This window comes from Xiphophorus maculatus, chromosome 10, assembly GCF_002775205.1.
Source record: "Xiphophorus maculatus strain JP 163 A chromosome 10, X_maculatus-5.0-male, whole genome shotgun sequence".
In the NCBI taxonomy this organism is placed as follows: domain Eukaryota; kingdom Metazoa; phylum Chordata; class Actinopteri; order Cyprinodontiformes; family Poeciliidae; genus Xiphophorus; species Xiphophorus maculatus.
This window is the reverse complement of record NC_036452.1, coordinates 13,644,843-13,665,124: the sequence shown is the minus strand read 5'-3', so window position 1 is coordinate 13,665,124 and position 20,282 is coordinate 13,644,843. Positions and strand designations below refer to the sequence as shown.

The following is a 20,282-nucleotide window of genomic DNA, read 5'->3' as shown; positions in this document are numbered from 1 at the left end:
CTTCTTTCTTGGTGTCTCATTAGGTTTATCCTTTCCACGTGTTGATTCACCTGCTTGTGCTCTGCCTCTCATTCGACTCACTTAAAGATGGAGCACTGCTTTGCTGGGTGAGGATCTCTGTTTGACCGAGATTCGCTGCAGACGCTGATGGTAGTTAAAAGGAGTCTGCCAGGCTCTGTCGTGTAGTAACTGCTCATTAGTGCTCAGAGAACAGTTCAAAGTGTGTGTCTCTGGCATATATATTTACTCAGACACTGTGGCCTTTTAACTTGCCCCTTTGTACTGTTTTTTTGTCTTTTGATCGAGAGTGAAACATAGTTTCTGTGAAATTACAGTTGTTTTTGCTGTTTATGTCTAAAGCTCAACATTACGTTGCACCTAATGTAGTCCTCACTGCATTGGCAACCACTAATGATATTTCTTTATTTATTTGTTGTCAGCTTTTTTATTCAATTGTGCTAAGCCGCTTATTTTTCTCAATAAGATGAGAAACGTTTTAATTTTTAATTTTTACATTACGTTTTGCATTTATTCCCAGCCACAAAATAAAGATGTTACCAAAGACTACACACATTTTAAAGTATAAAATGCCGTCTCCAGTATGATAGAAAACTAAATTACTATTTAGAAAGTAAAAGTAGTATATAAATGACTATATATTTTATTTTAAAAAATAATAAGGTGTGAATAATTAGTATGTTGTAAATATCAAATAAGATGAGACAGAAGTGGAATTATAAACAACTAGAACTTATTTCTGTTATCAATTCAGCTCCAAAATTAAAAAGATTTGTTTCTCTGAAACAAGTAACAATAAGTGGGTTATTTTTTATATATCAAAAATATACAGTTAATCAGAGTTGCATTTCTTTTATATGAAAGGTTATTGATGAAGCAAGAGATCAAGCAGAAGTTGAGAAAAGAGGCCTGGTTGTTGACTTTATTGACCCACAGCAACAGGAGGAGTAGCCTAAGAAGTTAGTGTAATTCCTTGTTCAGCAATAAACTCTGCATTCAGTCTCAGTGATAACCAGTTGTTTTAAGATGTATAGAAAGGAATAGGACAGGGGATGAAAAATCCAGTGTCCAACTTCAGCCCGACAAAATAAACTGAGCAAACTGCTAGAAAAGCATTTCTTCTTTATAACATCTGACAACAAGGTTGCCTACTTTCAAACAAATTTCCCAGTGGTTCTCTCCTGGTTCCTGTCACAATGGATACTGATGTAGTACCATTTCCAAGCAAGCACACAAGGAGATCAAAGAAAGTGCCATGAGTTCAGTACATCCTTTTTTTTTGTTCCAGATTCTGTTCACACGAGTTTCACAGCAGGAGACTCAATGCTGCTCTCACAGTGTGCAGTGTGAAAGACAGAGGGATCTTCTGTCTATTTCATTTAGGTGGTCGAACATGATGGACATGCTAGTGTTGAAATTGCTATTTTAGGTTAAAGCAAATGAAGAATGGCTTTTAATATGTGGGTCAGTAAAAACTTTCCTGTATAGATTGCTCCCCAATAAGATATGGCAAAAAATACCCTATGATCCTATAATCCTATGATGTTACTGGCATTTCTTGTTTTTATTGAACTGTAAATACTGCATTTGGTCTGTGTCCACTTTTGTCTAAGTTTTAGTTGGAATTTTTCAGCAGTCCACTTTAACAGTACACTGTCCAGACACAAAATAAACAAAATGTCTTGTGGCCCAACCTCTGAGAGTGCATCTTCATTATGGGTAAAGCAAGAAACAATATTTAGGGAGAGCAAACTAAACACTCAACTTTAAACAAACTATCCACCACCTGACCATCCATCTGGATACTATTATACTTACCGTAGTTACTCATCCTCAAAAACAACTGGTTCTATGTTTAGTTCATCCAATGAAGTAACCCGACATGAGCTAGTTCTCTATTTATTCATTTATTTATGTTTTGCTTATTTACATTACTCATATTGACTCTCATTGTGAAATGATACACATCTTTACTCTTCTTTTCTTCCACAAATTGTATGTTAACATGTCCAGCTTCCTTAAAAAGCTGCTCTACCATACACATGTCCCTGGTTTTGTTGTAAAAAAAACAAAACAAAATGAGTTTGAAAGTTTGACTGAAAGCTGTTTTTACTTGTTTTTAATTTTCCGTTTTATTAAAGAAGCATGTTAAAATTAACAGTGACTAATAAACTGCTCACGAAATCCAGATGACTTTTATCCACAAGTGAAATTTGCTGTTGAGGGTAAATGAGTGACACACAGACTTTAAGAAATCTGAACTTCTTCCTCTGAGGTCCTCATCATTTTTGATTTGATTGGCTTGTTGAATGAGCTTGTCCAAACGAAGGAAAGATTTTATCCATGGGTCATTGCTTGGAATACAAATCTACCAGAGGTGCTGACGGCTGCTGTCATGTTTTGGTGAACAGTGAAGGATTTCATAGGCATCCTGTCTTTCTTCCAATGTTGAATTTCTTCCAGATCTTCCAGTATCGTATCGTATCGGAGCACTATTGAGGCTGACTCATATGCATTCCCCTCTGCTTCCAGGCTGCTTGTGGTCAGACACAGCTGCAGATTGAAAATGTAAACACTCACATTCTCTCAAACATACACATGGTCATGCTCAGGCCTTTGTTTCAACTGTAGAGAGGCTTTCAAACTTCACGTCATGTCAGTCACACCCTCACAGTTATTTGCAAAATGACCCCCTCATGGCGGAAAGGACTGTTTATTTCTCTTTCAACAAGTGACCACACACACAAAGAGGGTGCCTAATTCTACTTGCTCAGCTTTTGCAGATATGTTTTCCCTCAGCTTGTGTGACTGAATAGAAAGCGGTCAACTGTGTGCACAACTAAAGGCAATCAGAAATGGCTAAGAAATAGCCTCATTAGGCCAGAAATTAACTTATCAGACTCAGTCTGGAGATACGGAAGGTCATTCCATGGATATTAATGCTGTTTGCACAGTTTATATGTTTAGTAAAGTTAAAGTGATTGTCTGAGCCAACATGATGTAGTGTCTGATTCTGTGGTAAACGATACCCAGTTTTTTTCTGCAAACATTTCCGTCTTTTTTTATTCAATTATTTTGAAAAGGAACAGTGTACAGTAATGAACCTACTTAGACCATGTTAATCTGCCAGCTTTAGTCACCATGCTTTTATGGTATCAAACCATAAAAGAATGAAATAAAAGATACATTATACCAAGAAACCAGCGACCTTCAACCTACTAAAACTGAATCAATAAGAAAAAAAGTCCCTAACAAAAGCGTAAGTTTTAATAAAAACAGAATATAAAGAACACTGTTAAAGCTGGTGCTAAACTGTAAAATGTAATGGTTTTGATCCGACTTATGAACAATAAGATTGAATTCAGAGTAATATCAACGTGTGAAAATCAGTTGGCGTGAGAACCGATGTGAGAATAAAGATGCTTGTTGGACAACTTTTGTAAATGCATCAAGAGCATACATTTTGTTTTTAACTTTTGTGCAGACGTCTGATAAAAAGGTCCTAAAATTAGTGGTCTGGGAACAGAGCCTTGTGGGACCTCTACTGGCAGTCAGTCGGGACAACTCGACCATGATGACAGTATCAAATGCCTCTCCGAGTCTAAAAAGACAGCACAGACACCACTGCCCTTATGGAGTAAGGGTTGCATTTTTCCCCACATCTTTACTACCTTAAATATAGCCAGACGTACCCTCGTTGGTTAATGGCGTGATGTCTCACTTTCATCATTGCGTTCAATGACAGAACTTACTCCACTTCCCAGGCAGATGCCTTAAAAGACAATGTTAATTCAGTGTGATTATCTTAACTGTCAACGTATTTAGCTTTGTACCTTTTCAGTGAACTTATAATTTTTGCCACTTTGAGTTTGTCTATTTCTTCCAGTCTTAGGACAGGCTGTGTGGTTTTAACAGAGCTTTAAAAAAAAACCCCATCAGATTGTGTTACATCATCTCAGTGCAGAGAACAAATGGCTTAAATATCTTGTCAAGCTTTTTTCTTTTGTTTGTAATCTGAGTCTTCCCTCACACTAGGAGGCACTGTGGTCTTGTCATAGGAATGCATAAAAAATAAAAAAGAAAGAATTTAGCAGATCAGATCAAAACCATGACCTAAGCTTTGCCTCACAGCTTGAGACTGAGCTCCACATCAATTGAATACAAATTACCATCATTTATCTTTTGTTGAAGGTATTAATAGAGATAAAGCTCTTGCTGGCAATCTCTCCTTTGCTCGGGTCAAAATGTTATGAGTCCTCTATCATCTTCTCCCTTTTAAGATTTTTTTTAATGTGGTTGTTTATTTTAAAACTGCTTTCTAGCACTCCTCTGCTTTTCCTTTTCCTGTCCGTATCTCCAAGGGAACAGATTATCTTCAGGGCAGAGGCAACGCGGCTCTGCTGAGCATTAATTGGCTGATTAACATGAGGACAGTTTAGCACTTCACTGTCCCGCACTCAGCCCATTAATCAGGAGCGAGGCCGTGCCAGCTGAACCGCTGCCAACTCTTCCCGCACAGACCACTTTAAAGAGTGCTAGAAGAGGTTTGAGTTCAACACACAGCTGAAAGCGAGACGTGATCCACTCTTTGGCAAGACAAAGTACTGCACTGTGTAAAACGAGGCCTGTAAATGAGGAATAAAATGAAAACAGTGTTGTAAAGCAGCAGGATTGTGGAGCTCAGGTGCTTACAAAAGTGACGAGAACAAAAAAAAAAAGTCACTTTTTGAGGTCGGAAGTTAAATGTCTTATATTCTAACTCAAAAGGCATTCCCAAGTGTGACTTTAAGATGTTTTGATCACATGGTAGGCTATTTGGTTTTGTTTTTTAGTAAACCTCTTTGATTTAGAGTCTTGAATTAGACAGAGAATTTTTCAGCTTTTCATTACTAACCAGATGAGGTTCTCCCCTTTCATTTCATCACACCAGGAGATCATAGAGGGCAACGAGTCCCAAACACATCTGCTAGTAGCCATATGTATCATTTCAGGCACAGATGGAGGGCTTATCTTTCACCTCTGCTTGTAAATGGCATGATCTAAATATTAATGTTTTTCTGAGACAGAAATGAAGTGATATGAATTTGATCAGGTCTGTTCCTGTTTTTGTCTCGTTCCACCCTAGTTATTCAAAAATCAAGGACATCTCATTCCTGTGCTTCTGTAACCATAGTCTTTAATCTATCTTGGGGGCCTTTTGTATGATCGATCTTGCTGAAAAGCTATCGATGCATGGTTTTCAAAAGTGTCCTGTAGATTTAGATTTGTCCTCCTTTCCTCTGTTGCTACCTAAATAAAACCTGTTTCCAATTATCTAGAAGTGTCACGCAAAATCCCAATGAAGTACATTGGCTTTTTGGGTGGCAAGATGGGGGGAAAATGTCAAAATGTCCCAGGAGTGTGAATACCTTCAAATGTACAATAAGGCAACATTCGTCTGCTTTGAACTGTCCTCACATTTCCCGGCTTTCCTGTTTTTTAATGACTCTCATTTCATCACCTGGATATGCACTTCAGTTCATGCTAACAGTTTAATAACTATCTTGAACATCGAAACGTTTTTTTGGTGGCATGACTTGCAATCTTGACATTGTTCACATACCTATAACAGGTTTTCTTTCACGAACCGTTCAGCAGAACATAAATAGCCTTTGGCCTGTATAACATTGTTCGTGTACGTGCACTGACTTTCATGTATCGTATTTTTGTTTTCTGTTGCTTTTCTTTTTCTTCTTACTGTAATATATATATCTATATCTATATATATAGATAGATATATATCTATATCTATATAGATATATTTATTCCAGAACCAGAAATCAGGCTTCTAAGACAAGCTTTTGCTTCTTGCTTGGATCAGAGGCATTTCACCCGTTTAGACTTGAAGTGACGCCTTTCAGATTCGTTTCTCTTATGCAGGTTTTGTAGATTTGCCTCGCGTGCAACAGAGCACCACTCGCTCCGGTGGATGTTTTGAGTGCGCAAACAGGTGACATCCTGACAGGTGATGACTTGTGGTTGTTGGTTTTAGCCCGTGCACCTGGGGTTCCCTCAGCAGAGCCATGGAGAGGCAGACGGTGTTTAGGCCAGCTGATGTTTCTGTGAGTCAAAGGTTTACAGCTGCTTAGTTAGAGCTGTTGCCTGGTTCCTGTGTTTAGTTGCACTCTTGCCGCTCAAGTAAACAGTAAAAAGATTGTTGTTACTCAACCGCTCCTCTCTGGCCTCGCCTCACTTCCTCTTTTTCTTTAATGGTGGGTTTCTCATATTTTAATCAAACATAAATCACTTTGTAGATCCCCCATAAATTATCTCCTGATGCAGAGCTGCTTCATTGCGCATGAAAAAACTAGAAAGGCATCCTGCAGTCTGTTGTCAATTTAGACCTGGTGGTTGGCATTGAATCACGCTCCTTCTTTGATAACTCGGAGGCTCTGGTAACAGAACACCCCCTCTACCTCACTCCTTGCTTTGGTCTCCTCTGTTTTCCGTCCTTATCATCTGGCCAATAATTTTCCCTACAATTAGGGGTTTTGTGTGGTCGTTTGTGTTCATAATTGAAAACAGCAGTCGTCCCTCCCCAACTTCCGTTTTTTTGGGGGGGGGGGTTTATGTAGATGTTTGACGTTTCAAAAACAATAAGCTGGTACTGATTAATTGAGTTTTTAAGAGAATTATAGGGATAATGTTCAGCATTATTTTTGGACTACCATAAAGTAAATGATTAATGAACTCTGGTTGCCTTAAAACAAGCAGTAGCCAATATTCTCAATTAGGTTTGTAATTTAAGCCAAATGACTTCAGGATGAAACAACTAATCTAAACCTTAAACCAATTTTTTAAGTAATTTTTGGCTTTAACATGGGTGTGTTGCTTTACCTTTAATTAACTCAAGATTTCTACATTATCCATCCATATGAAGCCCCTATTAAAATGAATCTAAGATCTTCAAATCCCTGATGAAACATCAAGTGTTTGTGATGTAAGAGATACCACTTTTTAACGTACTATATCTTCATATGGATGGATAATTCAACTAAACAGTAAACTTATCCATCAGAGAAAAACATGTTGATTAAAAGAAGAGCCTTTTTGGATAAGTGTGTAGATTCATGACAGTAACTCTTTTTAGTTACTCTTTTTAGTTACTCTTTTTAGTATCTCTTGGTTTAGTTACAGCCTTCAGAGTTAACATCTGTCTTTTAATTATAGGATATCAGATGATGAAGCTGAAATAAAGTTTAAGTGGTCTTGTAAAGATGTCTGAAACCTTTAGTTAAAGCCAAATTTTGCAGAGAGGTTACAAAGTAAAGTAGTGAACAAACAGAAAAAGTTTTAAATAGAAAAAAACTGAAACGGTTGAAGCTGACAAGAGGCAAACAGCAACACTGAGGGAGAAACGAGGAGTGGTTGTGTTCCACATGTGACAATAATCTTCTGAATTCTCCCCTTTAAACCACATTCTAAAGTTGGCCTAACTAAAATCTCCTAAAACCGTGTGGGGAAAATGTTTGATAACACCAAATCTGCACTGGAAGATTGCAGTGACAGCATCATGCTGTGGCGTTTTTTTCTTCTGATGGAGCCGGGGGCTTTGTCGAGGTAAATGGAAATATGAAAAGCTCCAAATGTCTGTCAGTTTTAGTCCTGAACTGTCTACTAAAAAAACCCCCTAAAGATTAGAAATTAAACTTTTGCACTCCTGAACTAAATCTTACAGGTCATATTGTCTATAAGAGATTTTTACTTGATAAATTTGAAGAACATTTGCAAAGTACTAAGGGCAGATATGAACAGTGAGATGTTCCACCTTACAGATACGTATATATTTTTGTGCATTCGATGTGGATTAATTTTATTATCATTTTCTAATGCTCGTTTTTAAAATCACAATGACTTTTTAAGGGGAGTGCAAATTGTGGGTCCTCTGTAGAGCTTCTACTAACTGCTTTTATTAAGAGGAAATCTTTTAAAGTATTAGTGTCACCTCAGTAGGCATTAGAATAATGTCTTTCTGTAGCAATGTCATTGTAAATAAATGTTCTTCTGTGCTCTAACATTACAGCTCTAAGTCATACCCGTTGACCTCCCTCAGTTAATTACAAAGTCAAGTTATCGTGACTTAAAGCGACAGAAGACTTGCTGCAGCCTCTGGACTTACCCCTAGTAGCGCCTATGCATGCACACCAAACACAAGTGGGCCAATTATTTCATTGCCGTCACTGTAACACATGGCAGTGCTCTGTGTGTGTGTGTGTGTGTTTCGGGATGGAGGCTAATCACACTGGTTTAGAGGGCCGCTGATGTGAACCAGATGAGGAACTGTACGGCAACCGGCAGAGCTGCAAGACCGAACCAGAGCTGGGCCGGGCGTTCTGTGAAACGACAGCATGTTGCACCCAGGGGGGCCGACAGAGTGACCCGCGCTCACGTTAAATCATCATCTGACAACAAGCATGACAACCATCCAAATGATGGCAAACATGTTGATGGGATTTCCCTAAACTGTTTATAATAATAATAATTATAATTATTATAATAATTATTATTATTATTATAATTATTATTATTATTTCACTATGGATGAGAACTGTTTTAAACAAGGAATATGTTTGCCATTTAAAAAGAAAAAGTTACAATAATGTTTTTGGAAAACCGTGGATCCGTTTTATGTGAGCCGGGCTGCAGCATCAAGCTTGGCCCTAGGCCCTGTTTGAGGCCTGGCTCAGCTCTGCGTGGCTTTTCTCTCGCCTGGCCGCAAAGTGCATTTCTCTCTCATGCGGCCCCTGACCTCTTGACGCATTTCCTGACCCAGGAAATAGAATTAACACCTCAGTCTGGGCTCCGGGGTCCGACAGCCTCTCAGCCACAGCTGTGCGTCAGACCCTGTGGACTCATACAAAGCCGGACCTTGAGGAAAAGAGCTTTTTTGCACTTTCTATTTTTAAATCTGTGTGTACTGTTTAAGTCTTTCTGCTGCGCCACCTTCAGCCAAAAAGGAATATTTGACCATTTTTGGTTCTATTGCAAAGTTCCATTTTTCTTAACATTTTTTTCCCCCAATATGTTTGTCATTTGATGATTTGATTTAAAGTCAGAAATGTCAGTAATATTAAAGCTGACAGATTCATTGCCAGGATATATATTTAACATGTTAGCTTAACCTCCACTAAACCTCTTCCAAGCATGTACTATTATCCATTTATTTTCTATTTTTTAATCTTTTTTTTTATTCTTTTTTTTTGCCTTAATTGTTCTACAGCGCTGTGAAAAAGAATTTGTCCCCTTGCTGATTTGTTCTCTTTTTGCTTTTCTGTCACAATTAGACATCTAAGGTCATCAAAAATTATATCCAAAAAAGATAACTTTGGAAAATACAAAATTAGCATTTTATTTATTAAAGGAAAACTCTTTTAGAAGGTGTGCCTTCCACAATATGTGGCCTTAAAATAACTCAGGATTTCAGGTGAACATTGCCACCTCCGAATGAACAAAAAGAACAAATTGAAGGTTTTGGAGGGGCTTAGGTAAAGTTCAAACCTACATTTTGGCTCTTTCACAGTTTTTTTTTTAAGATATGTTATGCTTCATGCAAATACTACATCCACAACATAATAAGGTTCTTAAAAGTTAAACTGTGTGTCAATTGATGTGGATCCCACCAGGGCCTGAAGTACTTTATAGAAGAGGAATTCTGAGGACTCTTTAAGTAAAATAAGGGCAAATTGTCTGTTAAATATTTTAGTGAAACCATAAACAGAAGCGATGCATCCCACAGTTCTGTACTGGCAGCGCTTTATCTGTTTTGTTCATTAGTCGAAGGCCTCAATCGAAGAAGGTGTGTTTCCACACATTCAAAGATTAGCCAGTTCCTGTCTTTAAGCACCCCATATGTTTGCGTTTTAGTCACACATTGCCAGTCTCATGGGAGCGCTTTGAAGCTCACTCCTCCAGAGCAGATCATAAAACAGGCGTATACGTAGTTTTTACAAAGTTGTATCCCAGAACAGTCCTTCAACTCCCCGTCCTCCACCTCCACCAACAGCTCACTGCTTCCACCTTGCACCTCAAATTTATTTACTCGCCAGGATGATCACTTGACTTTGACCATGTTTGACTTTTTAAAAAGCAACCAATGTTTTTTTGTTTTTTTTTCGCTGTGTTTCTAATGTGTGGTACAGTAATTGTTGCCATACCAAATCACTGACTGACATTTCTGTACAAAGCAAGTAGAGCAATATCTGTTGCATGCTGAGAAAAAAAGAAGCCATGGCAGCTGAGTTTTTCCATTCCTGACCTCATACATATTTGCATCTGTATGAGGCAAAAAAAAAAAAATGTTAGAGTTCTTTTCTAAGCCACATGTGTATCTTTGCAGGTGTCTTGTATGTAAGAATTCCTAAACAGCCAAAACTGATAAATGCTATAGCACAAAATTCACTTCAGTTGTCCCTCACGTCTTGTACTTTAAGGAGAATAACATTTGTTTATTTGTCTTCATCATTAACATGCCTTTTTGTTATGTCTGTCACAGTACTTTGAGGTGCCCTTTGACTCCAACATGAACCGAACAAAGAACCGTCCCCTCGTCAGAGGACAGATCAGGTACTTATTTCTCTATTTTTTTTCACATTGGACTTCTGCTTCTTTTTACCTTTATTTCTTGTATTCTCTTAAAATGTACAGGTGTATCTCAATGCATCAAAATATCATTGGAAAGTTATTTTGTCTCAGTAATTTAACTCAACGAGTTAAACTCGTATTCTAATCATTCCACACCCTCTCATAAGTTTTAGGAGTTTTTCCCCTGTACTCTGTTCGTTAATTTTACATTTAGCACTTTAGCGCTTTTGCTAACTTTGAAAACATTTTGTGCACTTGGCTTCCCCTAAAAATATATTTTTCTAGATACATTCAAAAGTGCAAATTCTTGGCTGTTTTGTAAGCTTTTAGTTGAAAAAGGTTTGTCATCTACATTGACGTTTTGGTTATCTATGGAAGTAGTTAGACATTTATATTGAGGCTCTTATTTTGAAGTGGTTGAAGACTATTTACGCAGCAGCTCCTTCTTTTCTCATCATGTTCTCTGTTTTTTTCCCCCATTAACTTTATTTAAAGCAGGAAATAAAATAAAACACTGACAGTAGAGACCCAAGATACAAACATAAATACAATATCTAATGGCGTTATAGAACATGTCAAATATAATGTCAAAATTTAATTAGTGCTCAAGGGTTGTCGACATTCAAAGGCAGAAATAATTTTAATTTAATTTAGCGCTTTTAGCAGTAGCTTCTGCTAAATACCGTGTTATTGTAGATCTTTAGCCTTTCGAGGAACTAATGTTTATTATAATCAGTCCTTTAGGATTAACACAACTGAAACATTTTTAATTAGCTTAATTAGCTTACTGTTAATGGAAATACAAAAATTCTGTACCTCAGACAATTAGAATAATTGACAAATTATCCCAAAAAATGCACAGCCCACAGAAAAATATGTCCTTGTACTGTATTCACTCAATATTTGGTCGGGACTCCTTTTGCATGAATTACTTCATCGATGCAGTTTGGCATGGAGGCCTGCGGTTGGTACGTAGCTTGTGTCTTTCGTCATCATCAAGCAATATATGGTCAGTAAAGCAGATACTGAAACTTTTGGCAGTGTGAACTGGCACCAAGTCCTGCAAGAAAATCATTATTTCCATAAAGCTTGTTAGTAGAGGGAAGCATAAAATGTTCTCCAGTTTCCTAATAGACTGACTTTGAACTTGGTTTAAAAAAAAAACCCCAAAATTAAACAGTGGATCAACACCAGCAGATGACAAACTTTCTTAAATCATCATCAATGTGGAAACGTCACACTGGCCCAGGACTGCATAATATATTGCAAATTTACTGTTGTTGGATTAGTGCACAATGTCCATATCTGGAAGAACTAAATCGACTACAATAAATGTTAGCTAGTTACTAATGTACAGTACAATGTATCATAAAAAGCGGTGGGAAAAGGTCCATTCATTAACAAACTCCAGCTGTCTTGTTCATTGCCAAAACAATAGATGCTGATCAGAAAACCTTGTTGTTCATATAGAAATATTGATTATTTTTTATTATTTATTATTTCTTTTCTGGTTTTTAGGAGTAGCTGTGCACAAGGAATGTGACAGTTGTTGTCCATGGCCCTGATACGTTTTGTCTGTAGTGACTCTTGAATGGGCTTTGCTCCACAATCCTCTTAAGGCTTGTGGACCTTTTTACTATCACACTTTTTCCGTCCACTTAGCTTTTTATTTTTAAACTTAGCACTCAATGAAAAATCACTTTATTTCGCAATCACATTGTTTTTTACTCTCCTTATGGAGGGTGTTTACGGCTGTCTGCTGGAAAACTGTCAAAATAACATGGAAAAAAAAAAATCTATTTGAAATCTTCAATTACCTGAAGTAAATTACATTTTCGATGATATTCTCTGTTTTTGGAGATGCACCTGTTTAATGGAACAGTGTGTAGGAGGCGTAACATGCAGCAGCTGAGGACCCTTGTTTTGACTAGGCCACCCAGATTCTGTTTAGTGTTTGGTGGTGAATTGTGACCAAAATGCGTTTGATGTCTATGTCTGGTGTGTTTGCAGTTAGATTCGCAATGATGACTGATGAATAGCTGTTTGCTGACTTACTAGGGTGTTGTAAAAGGAATAGACAGATGTGAGGAGTTAGTTGTGCCCTAACCCTCAACTCTCTTGTTTAGATGTAATATCACTTTTATAAACCTGTAGTGTTGCCTTTCACCCACAGATCTTTCCCAGGGACTGGATATATGTCAAGTTATATTTAAGCAGCTCATATTTATGTAATCTGCAGAAAAATCCTAATGGACAGTTGGTTTACAAGTGGATATTTTCAGTGCTTACAGGTGGTCATGTAAAATATTTTGTTTGTGTAAACATTACCTGTTTTTCTTTGAACTTTCCTCTAACAAGAGAATTTATTTGTTTATCTGTCTGTGAATCTGAGCTATCAGCCTTTTCTCTTTTGTGTCCCACATGCAATGATGTGTGAAGACAGAGAGCATATGGGTCGGTTGATATTCCTGTCAAACAAGCCATTCAATCACCACATTTTATGGGTTTAATCTCTAAGTCAGAAGAAGTGTGGAAGTTGCTTCAATTATCTTGCACATTGGAACAGGCAAGGAAGAAGAATATTTGTGTTGCATGACCGTACTTCTCTTTACCATTGTCTAAGTGATATAGATATGAATTACTAAAAATAATTTGGTGTAATCAGACTTCTTTCTAGCCTGTTTTATGTAAACAGACGTCTGTCCAACAATCCATTCATCCAACCGTCTGTGCAAAACCAGTGCATCTGGCTTTCTGTTCATGTATCCATTGACATGTCAATTTATTGATAAACATTCATTTATTTATTGAGAGTTATTTCTTTCCATCCATCCATCAATTTCACTCTAATGTATAAAACATAAACCCTTTTTGCTTTTCCTCAATGGCAGGAATATGGGCCATATTTTTTATCTTGAAATTCTTCTCAAACAAGGCAGTCTTAAAATCTTAGTCTGAAGAAACATCCCAGATTTGTTTTACTCTCCATCTTGACTTTAGGCTAACCGTTGCTGTCGGTTTGCTTCTAATCCATCTGTGCTTCTAAACTTAGCCTGCATAAAAATATGTTCGAATTTACGCCAGTTTATAATGTCTAGTGTTTTCCCACCTTTTTTAATTGCATTAAATTTATAAAAAGTTTTACAATTGCTTTGCATGTAGCTTAAGAGTAATTTGTAGCTTGTTGCCACGTATACATCTTACAAGTTTTCCTGTTTCTGTATTCTTGCTTCATGTTTGAATTTCTGACCTTAATTGGAGCCAAACCAGCTGGCGACCACTGCTTTAAACATTGCCCTCCTGATGCAATGTTCAAATGCTGATTTTTTTCTTCTTCTTCTTCTTTTTGCTATACTGTCAGCAGTGGGCAGCAAACCCACCTCTGACCATGTGACGCACCTCCTTCCCCGACCCCCAGCTGAGCCCGCCTACAGGAGGGCTGTCAACAGCTCATAGGCAGCCTGAACGGCTCCACCTCAGGCCACATAAAGCAGCCACAACACCACTGATCACATTAATGCTCTTATCTCACTGCGTGGCAACCACACCAAAATAAAGACCCTGTTTGCTTTTTGAAGAAGAGGCCTGCGTTTGGTCAAGATTTTAATCTCCCCTCTCTGTAATTTACGGATCAGTTGGTGCTGAATTTGAACCAGGCCTTACCATGGCTGCTGCTGACTAGGAGTAGGAGGAGGAGGAAGTTGTCTTCATCCAGCCAGCAGGCTGAGCTGCTGCGGTTTTTCTCGGCTCGTTTTGATCTCTGGCGTGCGCACACGCTCCTTCATCTCGCCGAGGCCACTTTTTATCCCTGATGAGCTCTTATCAGATGAATTTCCTCCTAAGCTCCCGTTTTGAGACGCAGCCATGCTGGCTCCTGGCCCCTGTGGGTCTGTTTGTGTCAGTGCTAAATTCGTGCAGCTCTCGTTGTCTTATCTTGTGTTTCCACAAGCTTGCGAAACTTTATCATCCTTTAGTTCCCAGGATAGCGATGGGCTCTTCCCTGAGCTCAAATCTCTGTAATTTAACTTTTCTTTTTAAGCTTTTGTCTTGTACATGTTTATCTTGCTGATTTAACTGATTTGTTTTTCTTTCTTTCTTTTTTTTTTGTGTGTGTTCTTATCAGCCCGCTGCATGCCGTGTCATTTGCTCTGGCCTGTGGCATTCCTGGAGTTGCTCTTCTCACGCTGGCAGTAAACCCCTTAACAGGGTTCCTGGGTGCCTTCAACATCTTTCTGTACACCTGCTGCTACACACCGCTCAAGAGGCTCAGCATCATCAACACCTGGGTGGGAGCGGTGGTTGGAGCAATACCCCCTGTGATGGGTTGGTGCGCTGCCACAGGCAGTCTGGATCCAGGTACGACCAGCACAAATGTAACACCTATTCTTTCACCTCATGATTTTTCGAACAGCTTTTTCTTTTGACTTTGACTGCTTTTAAAGAAGCATTCTTTGCTGTTTCCTCAGTATTGCTGCGAGAGTTTTCGTTTTAACCAGAGGGTCATTGTTTTTTGCTAAATGGAAGAAATGTTTCTTCCAGCTAAGCCGCACTTAAGTGTGCCATTTAGAAAATGTATCAAATGCGTCATGTGTGGTTCAACATCGCTGAGACAACCGGCGGTCATTTTTAGACTTAGACTGACTTTATTGTCATTTTGCATGCACAGGGTGTATACAGAACGAAATTTCGTTGCATACGGCTCAGGACAGTGTTTTGAGCTTCCAATGTTGTGAGGTTACTCCAGAATAAAATAAAATACAGTATAAAATATGAATATAAATCTAAATATAAAATATAAAGTGCAGGACTGACAGTAAAATGTTTTATGCTACATGTTTACACTGAGCCTTCATTTTGTTTATGAAGGTTTTAAAAACAAAGAATTTAAACTGAATTTAAACATAGTGGAATTTTTATTGTGAAGTCATCACTTCATTAATTCAAAGATTTATCCCATAAAATTGCTTGAAGGGGCGAATTTATGTAAAATTGACAAGAATTGATCCTTTAATCTCACGTGGCAACCACTCAGCTGTGTGCAAACCTCTTGGGGGGGGGGGGGGGGGACCTAATGCCACCTTAGAGGACAAAGCTCCTCCTCCGAACTGCAGTCTCCAAGCTTGTGCAAAGAAATGATACTATGTGGCTGGAAAACACATAATACTCTCCCTTTAAAGCAAAGTAAGACATTTACATGATTGATCTCAGTAAGTTCTGTTCTTCTGTTTGAACCCCCAACAGGATGTGAAACCAAGTGACTCAGTAGACCACATAAATGTTGACATGGTGGAGAGAAAGAGGTGAAAGTTTTCTTAGTTGTCTGTGCCTTTAATCTCCAGCTTTCAGTCAAAGCTAACATTTACTGTCAGCCAGAAGATGTTTCCTGTAAAAAGCAAAGGGCAAGAGAAATTTTCATTTAATGTTTGGGTTTAAAAAGGTCGTTGTACGATGATATTAGTCATACACGTGTCTTCTAAAAGCCAAGTGCATTTTGTCTTGATACAACCTAAAATGATTGCAATGCGACACCTGGTATTCAAAGTTGGGACAGTTATTAAAAAAAAAAAATCTCTGGTATTTTATTTGATTTTGAATCCCTTCTTCCCCCTCTCCCCCAGGTGCTTTGGTACTGGGCGGTTTCCTCTACTCCTGGCAGTTCCCGCACTTCAACGCTCTCAGCTGGAACTTGAGGGAAGACTACTCGCGCGGCGGCTATCGCATGATGTCCGTCACCCACCCGGGCATGTGCAAGCGAGTGGCCCTGCGCCACAGCCTGGGCCTGATCCCGCTGACGACGCTAGCACCCGCTCTGGGCGTCACCACCTGGAACTTCCCCGTCATCTCCTTACCCATCAACCTGTACATCAGCTACCTAGCCGCCCGCTTCTACTACCAGGGGGACCGCAACAGCGCCCGCAAGCTCTTCTTCTGCAGCCTGTGGCACCTGCCCATGCTGCTGCTGCTGGCGCTCACCTGTAAGAAGTACAGCCGGAGTCCAGAGGGAACGGCAGCGCCTTTGACCCTCGCACGCCCTGCGAAATAACTGGGACTTTTCTTTTAACTGTAGTACTTGTGGGTGGAGAGATGTTTGCTGACACACTGCTTTACAGAAAACACACCAAGTTGCAATCTTTCAATTGTGTTCTGTAGTATGTATATTTATTTTTAAAGGGTCCCACCAGTTCTTGTGTCTTATACCTGACTGAGAAATTACTTTGTACTGTTTACACCGCTCTCACGGAAAGCCTCTGCAGCTCATTAAGGTGGAAACCATGTTGTCGTAGAGTTTTTAGGAAGTGGTAAAACAGGACAGGCGTGATGATGACATGTTACTTGACGGTAAATAAACCTCATTTTCCTTTGAAACAAAAAAATGTGTATGAGGTTTAATTTCATAAACCTTCTTTAAGCGATCACTTATCCCCTTTGGACAAAAGGGCAACTATCCTCAACCAATAAATATGTGATGATTGTAACTATGTGTTCTGTGTCATGTGTGATGAACTCCTTGACGTCAAGCATGTAGCACACTCTTATCAAGTGGAAAAACAAAGCAGCTCATTAGGTGACGCTGCCCTTTATATTTGGATTCAGGTTTCGGCTGTAAACCCAGGTGGATATGCTCGCTTTAAGCTCAAATCATCCGCTCTATTTAGCGGGCCACCCCTTACACCTGTCATTCAACATGTGCTCCATTTCCACCAAGTTTTGGGTGTTTGGTTACATTTCCATCGCCGCGCTCGGAGAAGCAGACAAGCGCCTCCTTCCCTCCCCGTCCCCCCAGCGGTACCGCCACCCTCGCTCCATAAAAACCGGCAGGATTTAGCCAAGGCCGAGAGACGTGAAACGGCTCGATGTCCTCGTAAAGTGTCTGACCGGATGCGGAGTTTCATATCCGAGGGTGGGAGCGGAGCAGGCCCGAGCCAGCTGTTACAGCCGGATCAGAAGTACACGGAGAGGCAGAATGTTGTAGGGCACCTCAAAGGCTCAACGTGATGAGTCCTGACGGGGTTTATATCACGCGGGGACTCTCCTTGTTTAGATCTGCATGTTGTGGTCTCGCTGCATATTTCTGGCTTGCACATGGAGATCAGAGCCATTCCTTTTGAGAAGTGAAATGTCTCTCCTACACCTGGTGGTAAGGTAAGATTTTAAATTATCAGTAATTAGAGGTCATTTTGAAAGTCTAAACTTAATCAAATAGACAAAATGCTTAAAAAAAAAAAGGTAATGTATTTTTCATCAGTTTTTATAAAAGGCTAGCACAAAGAAGTGAATACGTATGAAATGGAGAAAAAAAGTTAGTTCAAAATGGTAATTTGTGAAATACAGTCTCGATTATATGTGGCACATCTATGAGCACAATTAAGTCTTGCCACAGTTTCTCAGTTGTATTTAGGTCTGGACTTTGACTGGTCCATTCTTGCACTTATGAATTGTTTTGTTTACACCATTTAACTATAGTTCTAGCTGCAATGATTGGAGTCATCATCCGCCTGGAAAGTGAATCTCTATTCACTTGACCAGCTTCCCTGTTAATCTTGAACAAAAGCATCCACATGACATGATGCTGCCACTACCGTGTCCCACTATGAGGATGGCGTGCTCAGGATGATGTGCAGTGTATGTTTCCTACTGAACTGTTTTCTCTAATGTGCAAACTTGTACATTGCACATGCTTTCACATTTTCGTGAAAGCATGTGCAATGTACAAGTTTGTGGAAAAATTTCCAACTGATGTGAATATTTTTTACAAATTTCTCAAAGTGAGATAAAAAATGTAAGTTTTCCATCCAATGGGGGAAACTGACATGCAACATGAAGAAATATAAACATAAAATATTCATGTTTGTAATAAAACCAAGTTTTTTTAATCATGTTGAAATTAAAAAAGATCAGATAAAGCCTTGGTAAATCCATTTGTGCTTTCATGATAGCTTTAAAATCTTTAAGTTGTCTTTAAATTAAAGTTATCTTGAATTGTTTTTGAAGAATTTCAAGTTGGCATATGTAAGCTGTAAAATTAAATAAAAAGCGAAAACAAATATAGATTTTCATTAAATAATACATTAAATGTTTAACTTGTGTTAAATTTCCTGAATCCTTTAGTCCAAAATGATCATCACAGAACTTTCTGAATAAAATGTGCAACTGTAAAGTGACACATCTGCAGATGTGTGGAAACATCAGCTCAGTTTCCGAACCGGATTGGAACTTTGTGGAACTAAATAAAGTTGAAAATTATGGATAAATAAATGATGATGCCGTGCTAAGGAAATGTTATGTGGCCAAATCACATAACATTTCCAGTTCGACTCTTCAATACAAATCTTTTATGGCGACATGATAATCAAACCTGGTTCTAAAAGAAGTTCTGTTCTCACCAGGTTTAATCCCAATATTTTGTCTTAATTTTCCTATAATGACTCAACAGAGAAAGTTTGACCAAAAAAAAAATTTAAACAGACAGTGAAAGAAAAACATATTCAAGCAATTACTTATTTTCAGTTTGGACATGGAGTAGAACTTTATTTTATTAAAGAGTGTTAAAATTGAGGGTTTAGGGGTAATTTCGTGCCACACTTTTCAGATTACATTTGTACAAAAATGCTGAAATCAATGTGTTCTTTTCCTTCTACTTTCCACACTTAAAGACTATTCATGTGATGGACCAATACATCCTAGTTAAATGTCTTATCTTAATGTGTCATTCTTTTGACTCAACAATAGTCTTTTGAGAAAATGCACCCGGAATAACAAAAACAATGAATCAGAATAGAAACATATCGCACAATTATTCATGACCACAGGTTGAGATGATGCGCTTGCAGACTTTTTTTGAAATTTAAAGTTGGATTTTAAATCAGCCACAGGAAAAGTTTGCAGCATCGGTGGGTCACTGCTGTTTAATGCATGTCTGTCATGGGAAGTGGTGGTTAGGAGTGAGAGTGAGAGAAATAAAGTTTTTACTTTAAAGATGATGATAAATTAATATTAAGTCAGTGCGCAAGGAAATGCAGAAAAGAGATTTTAACTTGAACTCTCAACACCTCTTTCTGTCTTCAGAAAAATGTAAACTGTGCAACAAATTTCCTGTCATATATAAGCGGTGTATCGAAGTTCCGAAATATAGAAGTTTAGCTTATAAAAGTACAGTTTGAATGATGGCATAACATGAACAAATAATAGATGTTAATAAAATGTTGTATTTGTCATAGGTAAAGAAATTGAGACAATTGTCTTTCTTTGCTTTAATCAGCTAATTTTATATGTGTGTTAACTGGTAAATTAATACACTATAAAAAAGAATGGGGGTGTGAAATTTGAGCTGTTATTTTTACTTGCAAGAATATATATATATATATATATATATATATATATATATATATATATATATATATATATATATATATTTAATTGTGACATTTGAAACTAATTAAATTTCACCAATATTAAGTGGAACATTTAATGTACCTCCAGATGTTGGTTCAGTCGATTGCTAAGCATAGTGTATGATGCCCAGCAGAATGATGTTATGGCTCATACACTCATATGGATTGTATTACGAAGAAATATAGCAAAAGCTGACAATTGTCATCGTGGCCGAGAAGGTTTTTGCATTGGAAGAGAGAGGTGCTTATCCA

At 38.2% G+C, this 20,282-nt stretch overlaps 1 protein-coding gene across 1 annotated transcript in view; it reads left to right on the top strand.

Annotated features, from left to right (window-relative positions):
• The window catches only part of LOC102216551 (protoheme IX farnesyltransferase, mitochondrial), a 33,438-nt gene extending 16,324 nt beyond the window's left edge, over positions 1-17,114 (top strand). The window contains exons 5-7 of the mRNA XM_023340322.1: positions 10,550-10,620; positions 14,762-14,994; positions 16,257-17,114. Coding sequence (XP_023196090.1) covers positions 10,550-10,620; positions 14,762-14,994; positions 16,257-16,681 — 729 coding nt within the window. The 3' untranslated portion in view covers positions 16,682-17,114. The remainder of the gene's footprint in view (positions 1-10,549; positions 10,621-14,761; positions 14,995-16,256) is intronic.
• The last annotated feature ends 3,168 nt before the right edge of the window (positions 17,115-20,282 follow it).